The sequence below is a fragment of the Papilio polytes genome, unplaced genomic scaffold, assembly GCF_000836215.1.
Source record: "Papilio polytes unplaced genomic scaffold, Ppol_1.0 DF823691.1, whole genome shotgun sequence".
In the NCBI taxonomy this organism is placed as follows: Eukaryota; Metazoa; Arthropoda; class Insecta; order Lepidoptera; family Papilionidae; genus Papilio; species Papilio polytes.
This window is the reverse complement of record NW_013525513.1, coordinates 2,227,526-2,240,658: the sequence shown is the minus strand read 5'-3', so window position 1 is coordinate 2,240,658 and position 13,133 is coordinate 2,227,526. Positions and strand designations below refer to the sequence as shown.

The window sequence follows — 13,133 nt, the reverse complement described above, 5'->3', positions numbered from 1 at the left end:
TTTGAAGAGAAAGCCTTTAAAACTTTTACTGCGATTTCTGATATTTTTAACAAGATTGGAACTATCCTGGAATATCAGATATTTGATACTTGAAGACTAGACTGCGAGTCACTTTGGCTTGCTTCCAAAGAAATTTAGTTGAAAGTCAGTTCATTATTAAAGGAAATTAAGATTTTCCTTACGTGAAAAGAAATTCTATGACGCTCTTAAATAACAACACATAAGTTTGTATTATGATCTACAAGGATTAAGTATATGACAGATAAATATATGTTTGTAAAGCGGGCGCACACATTTGACTAAATTGTCGCACAACACTTGTGCGATTGTTCCATAGCCCATTCAACTGTTTAGTTGCACAACTAAAATTAACGAGCGCTCCATAAAAGCTCATAGAAAGAAAAGAGACTAAACAGTGATGCGATAGTTTAGTTAAGGTGTGTTAATTTCGAAATTCAGGAAAAATATCAAGTGAGATGATTTAAGATGTATTTTAATAATAATACCCTAACATTCATATAAAATATTAAATTAAATGTCATTTTAAATAGGATGTCACTAAAACTTTCTCACGTATTAGCAATATACAAGCAATCTACTAAAATTTCAAACTACGTCCTGGCAGGAAGCCAATTTAAAGGACCGCAACAGCGCCCAAAATTGCGAACTAACCTCAGCGTTTGTTACATCGTGGAAATTAATCAAATTTCACGACAATCTTGACGAACTAAACAAAATATATTTCAGCAGGTTACGGAGTATATTGGCAATTATCTATAGAATAGAATCCTTAAACGTAAAAGTAGTATAGTTACTTGTAATGTTTGAATATTTGTCGCATGTGCCACCATAAGGTTTGAGACATCATCATCATCATCATCATCATCATCATCATCATCATCATCATCATCATCATCATCATCATCATCATCATCATCATTACCATCATCATCATTGCCAGCTCACTATACTCAGAGCATACCTTAAGTAAGTGGTGACTAAGCCATAGTCAACCACGCTGGCTTTTCGCACGCAATAGCAAACATTTATTATATAAGTATTATATCAGTTTCCAGAAAGGAATGAAGCTATATCAAAACCATTAAATAAGAATAAAAAAGAACAATAAATGAAACGAAAATGAGGATCATTTACGAACAAAATATAACAAAACAATAGGGAGTAATTTTCCTAATGGTCGAAGTGTAAGGGACCACTTTCCTTGTTGTCAACATTTGTCGTAAAACAGCAATGTCCTTCAGAAGTTGTGTACGCTCCGAATAAATCATTTGTTAAAGTTATCGAGAGTATAAATCAAAGGAATTGCTCTTTTTAAATTATAAGAAACAAGTGGAAAATAGAAAGTAATTGTAAACTTGTTTGTATTTTAACTCCTTTCGCGTGGAATTAAAAAAAAACAAAAGTGATTATTCTATATGTTCATTCAAGCTATGCTCTAAATCTATGCCAAATTTCATCAAGATCCGTTCAGTGGTTTAGGCTGAAAACTCTATAACAAAATTATTCTCGACCCTTGCAAAATGAAAAATTATGTTGGTAACGAGAGATTACGATTCATTGGTAAAAGTGTTTGTTCCACAAAGATACTTATTAAAATTCAATTTAGGAAATCTTCTTTTTATTTAATTTGTACAATTTTTTAATTTGTTAAGTCTTGAGTTTATTTTTTTTCTTCATAATGAAAATAGGAATTTGTGAATACAAGTCACGGTTCATTTTAAGTACTTCATTTTATTCTTAATATTTTATTCACAATTAAAGGATAAAATAAAACTTTCACCGTTATAGATTAAATTATTTTTATTAAACCTACCTTTCCGTCAGAATTTAAATCACAATGTAAAGATAAATAAAAATGCCAGTTAATTTTATTTACAATTTTATTTGTCTATTCTTAAACTACACATGGCTGTTCGATTTGTATCCTTCTATCCACATCTATGAACACTGGGCTGACTTTCTCAATATACCGTATCAGAACATCGTAATCAACACCAACAATTTCCACGTTTCTTCTATTTTCCGAAATCATCTATAAAATGAACATAATCTATAAATTACAACTATAAATTTTCGTTAAAATCAACAGCAAGCATTTAAATATTATTGGGAGCTACATGTAATTACAATGTAATAATAATTCCGACAAAAAGTTAATGTACAATAGCCACGTTCTATTAAGGACAAAGTACATATAAAGACAAAGCGATGAAGTGTATAAAACTACCAATACAAAAGCCAGGACTCCATGAGATTTAAATACAAAGTCTTGAAATCAAGGAACAACACGAAAACCAAACAAGTTTTTAATGAAGAATGTAGTGTCACTAACAATAACAAAAACATATTTGAAATAGAATTTAATATAACTCACGTTGAAGCCCCCACCTCCATTGCCAATAAAATTTTGGGAGACAATTTTATAATATTTATCCTTTACTAAAGGCATGTATTGAGGCACAGGGCAGTCTATGCATCTCACAGTTACGTTAACAACACGAGAACCGACTGGTCTTGAACCATTGAAAGCAGTTTTAATACCTGGAAAGGATTGAAAGAACATCTAAGAAGAGAAGAAGAAATGACGCAACCACTTCTTCCTCCTATTCTACATCTAGAGCGCTTTTAGGTGCGGAGGTTGAATTGTAAAATGTAATACATGTAGCTCCCATATGTTTCATTAAGTAAATTTAAAACTCACTGAGAATCCATCACCTCCAGTGCCAAGAAAACTTTGTGATACAACTTTATAGTATCTGTTAAGTTCTAATGGTTTGTACCGAGGTACGTCACAATCTATGCAACGAACATTTACATCTAAAACCCTCTCGTTAATAGGTAGAGAACCATTGAATGAAGTTTGAATACCTGACATAGAATAGTAAGTATTAAAAAAAGGACTGCTGAGAACAATTATTTGTTCTGAATTAGGACTGTTATTGCACAGTCAGCTCTTGCCAAATTGGATCTTCAAATAGACAAGAAGGAATATCATGTAACATTGACTACAGGACGTTAGGTTGCTTTTTATTTTGACACCTACTTTTCCGTAGAACTATACTCACCTGATACTTGTAACATTCTAGCACCAGGATAAGGTACGTTTGCTACAGAAAATTCTAACATTTCCATTATATGGTCGCCTCTTAGTTCAAACACCTCTACGTTGTTCTCGAAGGGTGTCGATAATAGCACTGTCTCAAAGGTAATCACTGGAAAAAAGATAATTTGAAATACTCTTCAAAATACGTAGGACTATAATATTTTGTGGTACATTTACAAAGTCGTTTAGATACTCACATCCAGGTTCCAAATCCACGCGTATGCCTCCTTGGTTAATTATACAAAAATCTGCGTAATGCCAATTATTTCCTTCAGCTTTGTCTAGAACCTACAAATTATTTCACACAATCAATTCAAATTAACAAAAGAAATCTATTAGTTTACTAACATATAAAATCACTTACCGCATCCATAAATGCGTCACAAATGAAATTTCCCAAATTACATTCAGCGCAGGCACATCTAGAAGACATATGAACCATAGAGGTTCCTACTTGTTTTGTTGCTCTTTGTGTTATATCGGGAAGATACGTATTTATTTTTGCCAACACATCGGGAGCTAGAAGAAAATTTTTACATTGAATATTTCGAAAAATAAATACTGCTTTTTTAATAAAATAAATTAAGAATATTCACCTTGTTCAATTTCATTTCCAATAAAATGTGGATTACCTTCCCATCTTAAAAGATTTCCATCGTCATCGAAAAATAATTTAATTTCTCCTAAATATTGCGTGTGCGCAGCCGCTTGTACAATTAAGACCTAAAAATTATTTAGTTTTAAAAATATCTTAATACCCTATTATATAGCATATAGTTTAAGATAAAAAAAACTACCTTCCTTGTCGGTTGATCAACTACCACAGGATACGGTTCTTGAGCATTAAATCCAGAACTTTCTGGCGGGATGCCATTGTACAGCAGTGTGTGACTGTGACCACCAACTACTATATCTATATGTGGCCCGCCATGTAGTGCTATTTCCCTGTTAATTTTAATAAATTATTATAGAAAAAGATGATTAAGTTTACATATCATTTTTTAACCTTCATACCTATCAATATCAAGTCCACAGTGCGATAAAACTATTATAATATTGACTCCATCATCATGTAATTTTTGTGCTTCTGCTTTTACGGATTCCACTTCGTCTGTGAATTGCAATCGTCCGGTAGAAGCCAGTTCCTTTAAAATAGTTAAAAAGTTTAACCACAATCCAACCTATTTATAAAGTAACATTTATTTACTTACGTTGGTTGTAGAAATAATAACACCAATTATTCCAATCCTTCGTCCATCCCGTTCTACAACAATACTGGGATAGTACAAGCCTTGTATAGAGGGTTCTAACTCATCAATTATATTTGCTGTTACTACGTTTGAATCTAAATGCTCTAAGTAAGGCACGACACCGTCAATACCATTGTCAAATTCATGATTTCCTAGAACCTACGATGTTAAAGCAAAAGAATTGTAAAAAAGAAAAATAGTAACAAATAAACCCTTTAAATTTTTGAATTTCCCTGAAAGATATTTTCAAATATTAAGATAATCTTTAAATTCAACGTAATCTATATTGTTTTTGTTTTATTTTTGTATTAAATCAACGTCTAGATACGTCTTATACATTTATTCTTTTTTCCATTAGTTTTATTAATATTTTAAGTTCTACTAAATACAATAACACTAATCGATATTGTTCAATAACCTAGAGTGTAAGGAGCACACGGAGCGATAGGGTCAAAGATATCGATCTCACAATCAAAAAATAATTGAATTAATATTGTACAGATTTTATCAGCGATAGTAATAATCGCATTACTTACATGAGCGTCGTGCGTTAACATATTCATAAAGTCCTGGGTAACATTCCATCTTAGCAAGTTATACCAAATCGTTCCCTGAAAGCTGTCACCGCCGTTCAGAAGTAAGGAGTTTGGTTCCTTTAGAATTGCCTGTCTTACAACAGTTGCTAAGCGGGCAAAGCCTCCGATGCATGGTGCAGTTTCTGGATTACAAACTCCGCCGGACGGACTCGTTTCTACAAACCTATCGATACCAGATACAATTATCGTATTAATAATGCCGCTCTTAAATTCTGCCATCATCAATAGCATTTATTCTATTTTTTCGAACTATTTATTCGAACTCTCAACTCCACTCTCAGCCTTCATATCTCAACACCATCACATCCTGCCCATCTGACATTTGATTATGATCACTGTCCTTGAGTGCACTGTATTAAAAATTACAGTTTTTTAGACGATTTTCGACGTTACAATCTCGCTATGAGATTCTATTGCAATTGTTGAAAAAATGACTTTTTTTAATTATGTTAAAAGTACTTACCTGGCATGAAAGTCATTGTAGTGTAAAATATTTAAAGGATACTCATTTTGAGCGTACACTTCACAAAAAATACAAAAAACTATAAATATTTTATACATTTTTACTAACACATTTGCACCGCGTATACTGTTCCACACATTTGATATTGGACTCGATATAATGCAATGGATGAGATAAGATAACCTAATATTTCTTTACAGCAGTCGATCTGTGTTATTATAGAAGTTATCTATAATAATTGAGATAAACATAATCCTTGTAATCCAATCGCTAGATTCACTGTTAAATTATCACGGAATAGTTTGGTCTGGTATGAAAACACGTTTGTACACTATTGTGAACAAAATAACTCAGCAGAAATCAAACATTTTCTTTATTATAACCGTGAGACAACACACATGTTTTCATTGAAAGAAAATATTTGATTTTGTGAGAATATAAATAGATACAATTGAAGATAATGTTCCGATAGAAGTAGACATCTTTAGTTCTTTAAAATTTTACACGAGAATTCACAGCCATTATCACTGGAAAAAATGTTCGTTTATAAATCTTTTGACAATGAGCTTACGAATATATAGTCTGTTCTACCTTTAATTTTCAATTTCACATTATCATCAGATTTAAACCCGAAGAGCAAAATGTTTGCAATTTGTAAAGAAAACAACGCGAACGAATGAAGATGAAAGTCACAGTTAAAGTAATTCTGGAACAGTACGTGAAGTTATTTTTAACCAAAAAACTAAAAATATTCGAATGATTGAATCAACTAGTGAACTAAAAAATACATTAATTCATCATTAAAAATTAAATCAATTGCTTTTATTGAAAGAGAGGTGTGAATTGAGATAGTAGTAATATTCCTGTAGAAGGTAAGATTGCCTAGTGTCATACTTGTTAAGTACAAATTAACTTTGCTGACGCGTTAAATTGAGAAGGTTTTGGTTATGAAGGCATATTTATTATTCAGGTCCAGTAAGTCATTAGAAAGTTGGCCGCGCGACTGAATTTAAAGTGGCAGTCGTTATTGTCATTTTGCAACAACGTTAAAATATTTATAAAAGTTGCTTATCCCACTTTTAAACTCGATTACATTTTTAAAACTTAATCAAGTTTCATTGTTATTTACAAAGTTAGAAGACTGTGGACGGACAAGGCAGAAAAGTTGCAAGATTTTTTGCACACATAATCATTGTAAGAATGCCCTTAAAATCAAAAGCAACACTAAACAGTTTAGCTAAACATTAGTTCTGCGGCAGGAAAAAATCAGATTGCCACCAAAAGGTGTTTCCCATGTGCAAGATCGGCCTACTGATGGAACAGCTCAATGGGAATTTCTTTCCTATTATGGCAATTGAATCCATAAAATTGATTCACCGAGGTACCTGTACCAAGAAACAAAAGAAAATTGGTTTACAATATGAAGTCAGTGTACATGCATGTGGTTGCAATATTGCAGTAACTTTTCATTCAGTACGAAACACTTAATCATAATAAAAGTCAGGAAACGTGGGTAGCAAGGAAGATGAATGTCCTATTACGTGTATTATAAATTATTTTACAACTACCCTCGATCTTGGAACTGCTACTTCTTAAACGTAAGAGTAATTACTAAGTAAGATTAAAATTTAACGTCACACTACACTTTTATTATACTTTAATTGATTATTTGATAACAAAGATAGTAATGATGTCACTATTTCTAAATTAATTTGAATCTTAAAGTAGTTGATATCATTTTCTCTAATGAATTTATAATGGTTCGTCTGCAGTATTTAAAAAAAAGTTTTAATTAAACTGCAGCTGTTCTCGAAGCTTCCGGTACAAGATTTCCCTAAGTAAAAATTAAACTTAGTTCATTTTTACTAGAGCCAACGACAGGCTGTAGTAAACAGATGTGTTGGCTTGAATAGAAAATTACCATGATATAAAAATTAAAATTTTGTTTAATCCATTTCAAATTATGGTTAAAAAAAATAATTAGAAAAGACCTCAGTTAACGGGACAGTAACCTGATTATAATGAGGTAAAAATTAAAAGCGTGATTTCAACGGACACAGCAATAGGCACACGGCGAGAGAATGATGGACAACAGTAATTTGCAGTATTCATTTGTTTGAAACCGATTTCTAAACACGACTGCATATCTTGTGTGACAATTGCTGTCGAATTTTGGAATTGAAAACAATTGAAAGTGGCTGGATGTATACGACTAAAGAAGATATTAGAAGGGGACAAGAGGAAGACCTATATCAAGAACGAACGAACGTTAATTCCCGTTTAATTTATGACAATGTTCTTTTTTGTTCTGTTAGAGAACATGAATAAGCAACTGTATTCTACCTCTAGAAAGTCAGTCCAAATAAATTAAATTAAAAAGATAAATCAAAAAACCCTACTGATATTTTAAAATGCGGACCCGGTCTATCGGAGATTTATATCCAGTGCATCGTCGACGTGTTCGTTCGTCGTGTGTTGCAATCTATTTTACGAAGGAAGATAGTAAATTGGGAAAAAAACCTTTTTGATGGATGTATCAAAAAAATGATATTTTTATATCTAATCATGCTAATATAATTAATACGAAAGTTTAGATGGGTGTTTGTTAGAGTTTTTAACCTAAACTGCTGGACGGGTCTTAATAAAATTTGCCATAGATGTAGGTAATCTGGAAGAAAACATAAGCTACCTGTTTTGTTTATTTTTTATTCCTCGCGGGTGAAGTCGCAGGAAACGCTAGTATGTATGTATGTAATCATACTTCATACTTATATTATAAATGCGAAAGTTTAGATGGATGGATGGATAGATGGATGGATGTTTGTTAGAGTTTATAGCCTAAACGTCTAAACGGATTTCGATGAAATTTAGCATAGTCGTAGAGGATAGCCTGGAAGAACACATAGGCTACTCACTTTTGTTTTTTTAATTCCACGCGGACGGAGTCGCGGGCGAAAGCTAGTGTAGTATAAGTTTTTAGTATGAATAGCGTATTTGAATTGCTGCTTTTATTTATGAAACTAAGTCATATCTTGCCAATGTTATGGTTGTAATGTTTTTTTGCCTTTCTGTTTTCCGTGCAACAAAAGGATACATCTAACACAAGTTTAACTTTAATTTAAAACGCTAACATACGTAACGAAATGAACTCATTGCGTTTGTTTGTGCGGGGTTTCGAATGAGAGCAATGCAAACTGTTTGTCAACGACACAATACAATTTATAAACTGTTCAAACATTTTGTACGTGACTAAACTTGTTTTAATCGAAACAGAAATTTTAGATTTCTATTAAAAGTTCATTTGACACCTTCAGTTTTAACTAAACAGTTAAACTAAGAGTAAGCGCACACCTGAAACTAAACTATCGCACAACTGTTTAGTCGCTTATAGCTTATATAGAGGTGCGCACACTAATCGATTTTTAGTTGTGCAACTAAACAGTTGAATTGGCAGCGAAACAATCGACAATCGCACAACATTTATGCAATAGTTTAGTCAACGGTGTGCGCCCGCTCTAAAAGTTTAATGTGAATATTCATTGGAAGATTTCAGATATGACGGTTGATAGAAATGTATGGAAGAGCCGTACATACTAACAGTGGTAGTGCCCGCTTTAACATCTTAGCACGAATAGGCCGGCACGCCCGGTGTAATACCACGACTACACAGAAGACAGGCGTCAAATGGAAGGAATTCCGTGTTTCGTCTGATGAGTGTGGTGCCGGAGGCCTAATTTAAGTCCCTTTCTCTTTACCATCCTTTTCTTATAAGGAGAGGATAGGAAGAGGAAGTGGATTTGACGGAGGAGGAGATACATAGGAAGGGGAGATATCCTCTTGATGTGCGTCTCCTCCTCTGTCGGATAAGGGTAGGCAACGCATCTGCAATTGCGGATGTCTATGGGCAGCGGTCGCTTCGCCATTTTGGCGGATTCAGGTGGCTGCATGCTCGTTTGCCACCTTATGTTATAAAAAAAAAAACTAACGACTATCCACAGGGACAAGGGCAGGTTGATGAAGTATCTATGTACTCTAATTGAGCTCTTAATTTTTTGGCTCTTATTCTAAGAGTTCAATCGAGAATCTATTCCCTGTCTTGACCCTTACACGTAGATCGTGAAAAATATTCTCAATAATGGAATATGTGGCTCTTGAAGCGAGAATTTTCTGGCTATCTTCCAACAATGTAATGACTGTATTCTGACCACCTATAAATTTATTTTTAAATCCTTACACCTGATGTAAATGACAGTTTTCAATATCGCTTTAATACTGGGTTTCTGGAGTTTCGATATTCATCGTTACCTATCCATGAGTGTTAAGTTGACCTTAGTATCAACGGAATAAAACTCAAGTTACGTAATTTGGGAATGCATTTTATTCAGCTATCGAAAAACACTACGGTATGATTAAATTTGACTGGGAAACCGACCATAAGTCACAAAAATGTTAAATTAGATCTTTGTTATATATCAATTGTCTGTATTTTTTTAACTTTGAATAATCTTATTATAATATTATAAATGCGAAAGTTTAGATGGATGGATGTTTGTCAGAGTTTGTAACCTAAACTGCTGAATGGATATCGATGAAATTTGGCATAGATGTAGAGGATAGTCTAGAAGAACACATAGGCTACTTACTTTAATTTTTTTTATTCCACGCGAAGAGAGTCGCGCGCAATAGCTAGTAATTATTATTTTACACTGTAGTTATACTAGTTGTCATAGCTTCAATCGATTGTATTTTGTCAAACACTTGTTTGTGAAATTATTTGATAAGAAGGTTGTTTGACGTTTGTTCCAACCACAGCAATAGAATCTAGGAGTTTAGGTAGTGTGTTCCTTACATTTTCTATGTTTGCGTAAAGTTAGTATGTTGCGAAGCCTAATTGTGACTAAATCGCTTCATTAAGCCACAGTTTAACCGCAAATTTAGAGACTGGCGGTGTTTACTGAGCTCGTGAAGTGTACATTTATTTCAGTCCATCGCTTTGTGGCAATTTAATTTAGCTCTTGTAAACCAGTGCGATTGTTTGATGTACAAACACGAACAATTTTTTGCAAATGTAATTTAGTATCTCTAAAAATATACTAAAACCCTCATTTGACATACTTCTGTATCTACGTTGGTTTTTCTTAAGCCGTTTCTTTTTTAATAATAATAATACTTTATTGAAAATCTTGAAAGCCGTTCGACATGAATTACATTTAACCTTCAGATCTATCAAAGCTGAGTATAGAGCAATGTTACGGGACTCAATCTAACATGTTACAGGACGAGCATTCTTGAAGTCCTAGTAACAGTGGTAGAGCCCGCTTTAACATCTTAGCACTGCAGGGCCAGCACGCCCCCAGTAATCAACGACCACACAGAAGACAGGTGTGAAATGGAAGCAATTCCGTGTTTTATCTGATGAGTGTGGTGCCGGAGGCCTAATTTAAGTCGCTTTCTCTTTACCACCCTTTTCTTATAAGCAGAGGATGGGAACGGGAAGTGGATTTGACGGTAGAGGAGATGCAGAGGAAGGGGAAATATCCTCTTTATGTGCGTCTCCTACTCCGTCGGATAAGGGTAGGCAACACATCTGTAATCGCGGATGTCTATGGGCAGCGGTCGCTACGCCATTTTGGCGGATTCAGGTGGCCCCTTGCTCGTTTGCCAACTTACGTTATAAAAAAAGTCAGTATATAGTATTTCGAGGAAACAGACAAGCACCGAACCACTTGATACAAATGTTATAGCTCTAAACATTACACCACGTAACGTCAACTAGTACCAAAAATTAGCATTTATCTCAAGTAAATGCTAAATGAGAAGGAACGAGAAATTGTACCAAAAGAATAAGCTAGCAGTAGGAGTTGTTCAAAGTAATTCTTATTAAATCACTTTGAAACACCACAGTAGGCGGTATAAAGCGACTACTTGACATTCAAACGAGTCGCAAAGTTTTAAAAGAGTCTCACGTGAAATGTTATAAGTGCGACTTCACAAAGAAATGCTTTATAAAAGAAAAGTTTTCAATGAATTGTACTGCTCAAAGGAATAAAGCATGTTTCATAAATTTATAGCAAAATCTTTTAAAACTATACACTACTTAACTTACTTCTTACTAATATTATAAATGCGATTGTCGATGGATGGATGGATGTTTGTTACAGTCGAAGCCTAAACCTCTGAACGGATCTCGATGAAATTATTAACAGTGGTAATGCCCGCTTTAACATCTAAGCACGAATGGGCCGGCACGCCCGGTGTAATACCACGACCACACAGAAGACGGCGTGAAATGGAAGCAATTCCGTGTTTGGTCTAATGAGTGTGGTGCCGGAGGCCTAATTTAAGTCCGTTTCTCTTTACCACCCTTTTCTTATAAGCAGAGGATGGAAACGGGAAGTGGATTTGACGGTAGAGGAGATGCAGAGGAAGGGGAAATATCCTCTTTATGTGCGTCTCCTCCTCTGTCGGATAAGGGTAGGCAACGCATCTGCAATTGCGAATGTCTATGGGCAGCGGTTGCTTCACCATTTTGGCGGATTCAGGTGGCCGCTTGCCCGTTTGCCACTTTATGTTATAAAAAAAATAACATATATGTAGAGGATAGTCTGGTAGAATGCATAGGCTACTTACTTTGTTTTTTTACATTCTACACAGACGGAATTGAGGGGAAAGCTAATTTAATAATGAGTCCATCTCTGTAAAGTTTTAGTAACACAACTACACTAACAATTTTCACTGTCAAAACAACTTTATAAATAGAATTTAAAAGTTCGCGGCAGCTTAACTCATTGCCTGTAAAAGTTTTATACAGTTAGACTCTTCCTGCTATTGTGGAATCGCACACCATTGTAGTATATATCTGTGTTATGTTTTCACAGAAAGATGCGAATATAGCTTTGGTAGATGCATAAATGCTTCTTTCTCTCGACTCTCGTGACTGACAGTGATCATATCATACCAAATGTTAGGAGCTTTGAGTTTGTAAGTTACGGAAATCACACATTAATTAAAATATAGATCACTAGCTGTTGCTCGCGACCTCGTATCCGTGAAATTAAAAAATATAGCTCTTGTCATTCACTGATAAACAATCTTTCTAACGGTGAAATATTTTTTTTAAATCGGCCCATTAGTTATTACGTGAATCGAATACATAAAAATACAATTCTTTTCACCTTATAATATAAGTACAGATTAAAAGCAGTGAAAAGTAAGATTTGTAGATGACGCTCGAGATTTAGACCATAAATCGATTTAATACTGGTATTTGTAAGCGATAGATAATACCTACTCTGTGATTGTTAAAAACAAAAGTGTCCGTCGGGTGAAAGGAAAAAGTATCCGTCAATCAAGCTCATAAACCACAGCAACTGGGTCAGAGACTGCAACAGAATTAGTTAAACAACTAAAAACCTTGGTTAGACAACTGTTTTCAACGGAATTTTATTCGAAACTAAAATAATTTGTTAAAAACATCGGCTAACAAATTCAGTTCACAAATCAGTAGTTAGTATGTATTTTAAAAATAACAAAATACAAAACATACTAACTATCTTTAATTAAAAAAAAAAAAAACAAAAGTGAGTATCCTATGTGTTCTTCCAGACTATCCTCTATGTCTATGCCAAATTTCATCGAGATCCGTTCAGCCGTTTAGGTTACAAACTCTAACAAACATCCATCCATCTAAATTTTTGCAT

General features: G+C 33.9%; 1 protein-coding gene across 1 annotated transcript; it reads right to left on the bottom strand.

Annotated features, from left to right (window-relative positions):
- Positions 1 to 1,891: 1,891 nt before the first annotated feature.
- Positions 1,892 to 5,583, bottom strand: LOC106104148 (apyrase-like). Its single transcript, XM_013284101.1, has 11 exons — positions 5,434 to 5,583; positions 4,911 to 5,133; positions 4,336 to 4,533; positions 4,139 to 4,269; positions 3,922 to 4,069; positions 3,721 to 3,847; positions 3,489 to 3,643; positions 3,322 to 3,412; positions 3,087 to 3,233; positions 2,723 to 2,889; positions 1,892 to 2,053 (listed from the first exon to the last, which is right to left on the bottom strand). Exons 1-11 carry the CDS (start codon positions 5,529 to 5,531, stop codon positions 1,916 to 1,918), a joined length of 1,623 nt encoding a protein of 540 aa, XP_013139555.1. The 5' UTR covers positions 5,532 to 5,583; the 3' UTR covers positions 1,892 to 1,915.
- Positions 5,584 to 13,133: the final 7,550 nt, after the last annotated feature.

Excerpts from the sequence above, each read along its gene's own strand:
- LOC106104148 (XM_013284101.1), bottom strand. The coding sequence starts at position 5,531 with ATGTATAAAATATTTATAGTTTTTTGTATTTTTTGTGAAGTGTACGCT. Across the intron at positions 3,848-3,921 it reads TTGATCAACCGACAAGGAAG|GTCTTAATTGTACAAGCGGC; the intron begins GTAGTTTTTTTT and ends AATAATTTTTAG. Across the intron at positions 2,890-3,086 it reads TAGAATGTTACAAGTATCAG|GTATTCAAACTTCATTCAAT; the intron begins GTGAGTATAGTT and ends ATTCTATGTCAG.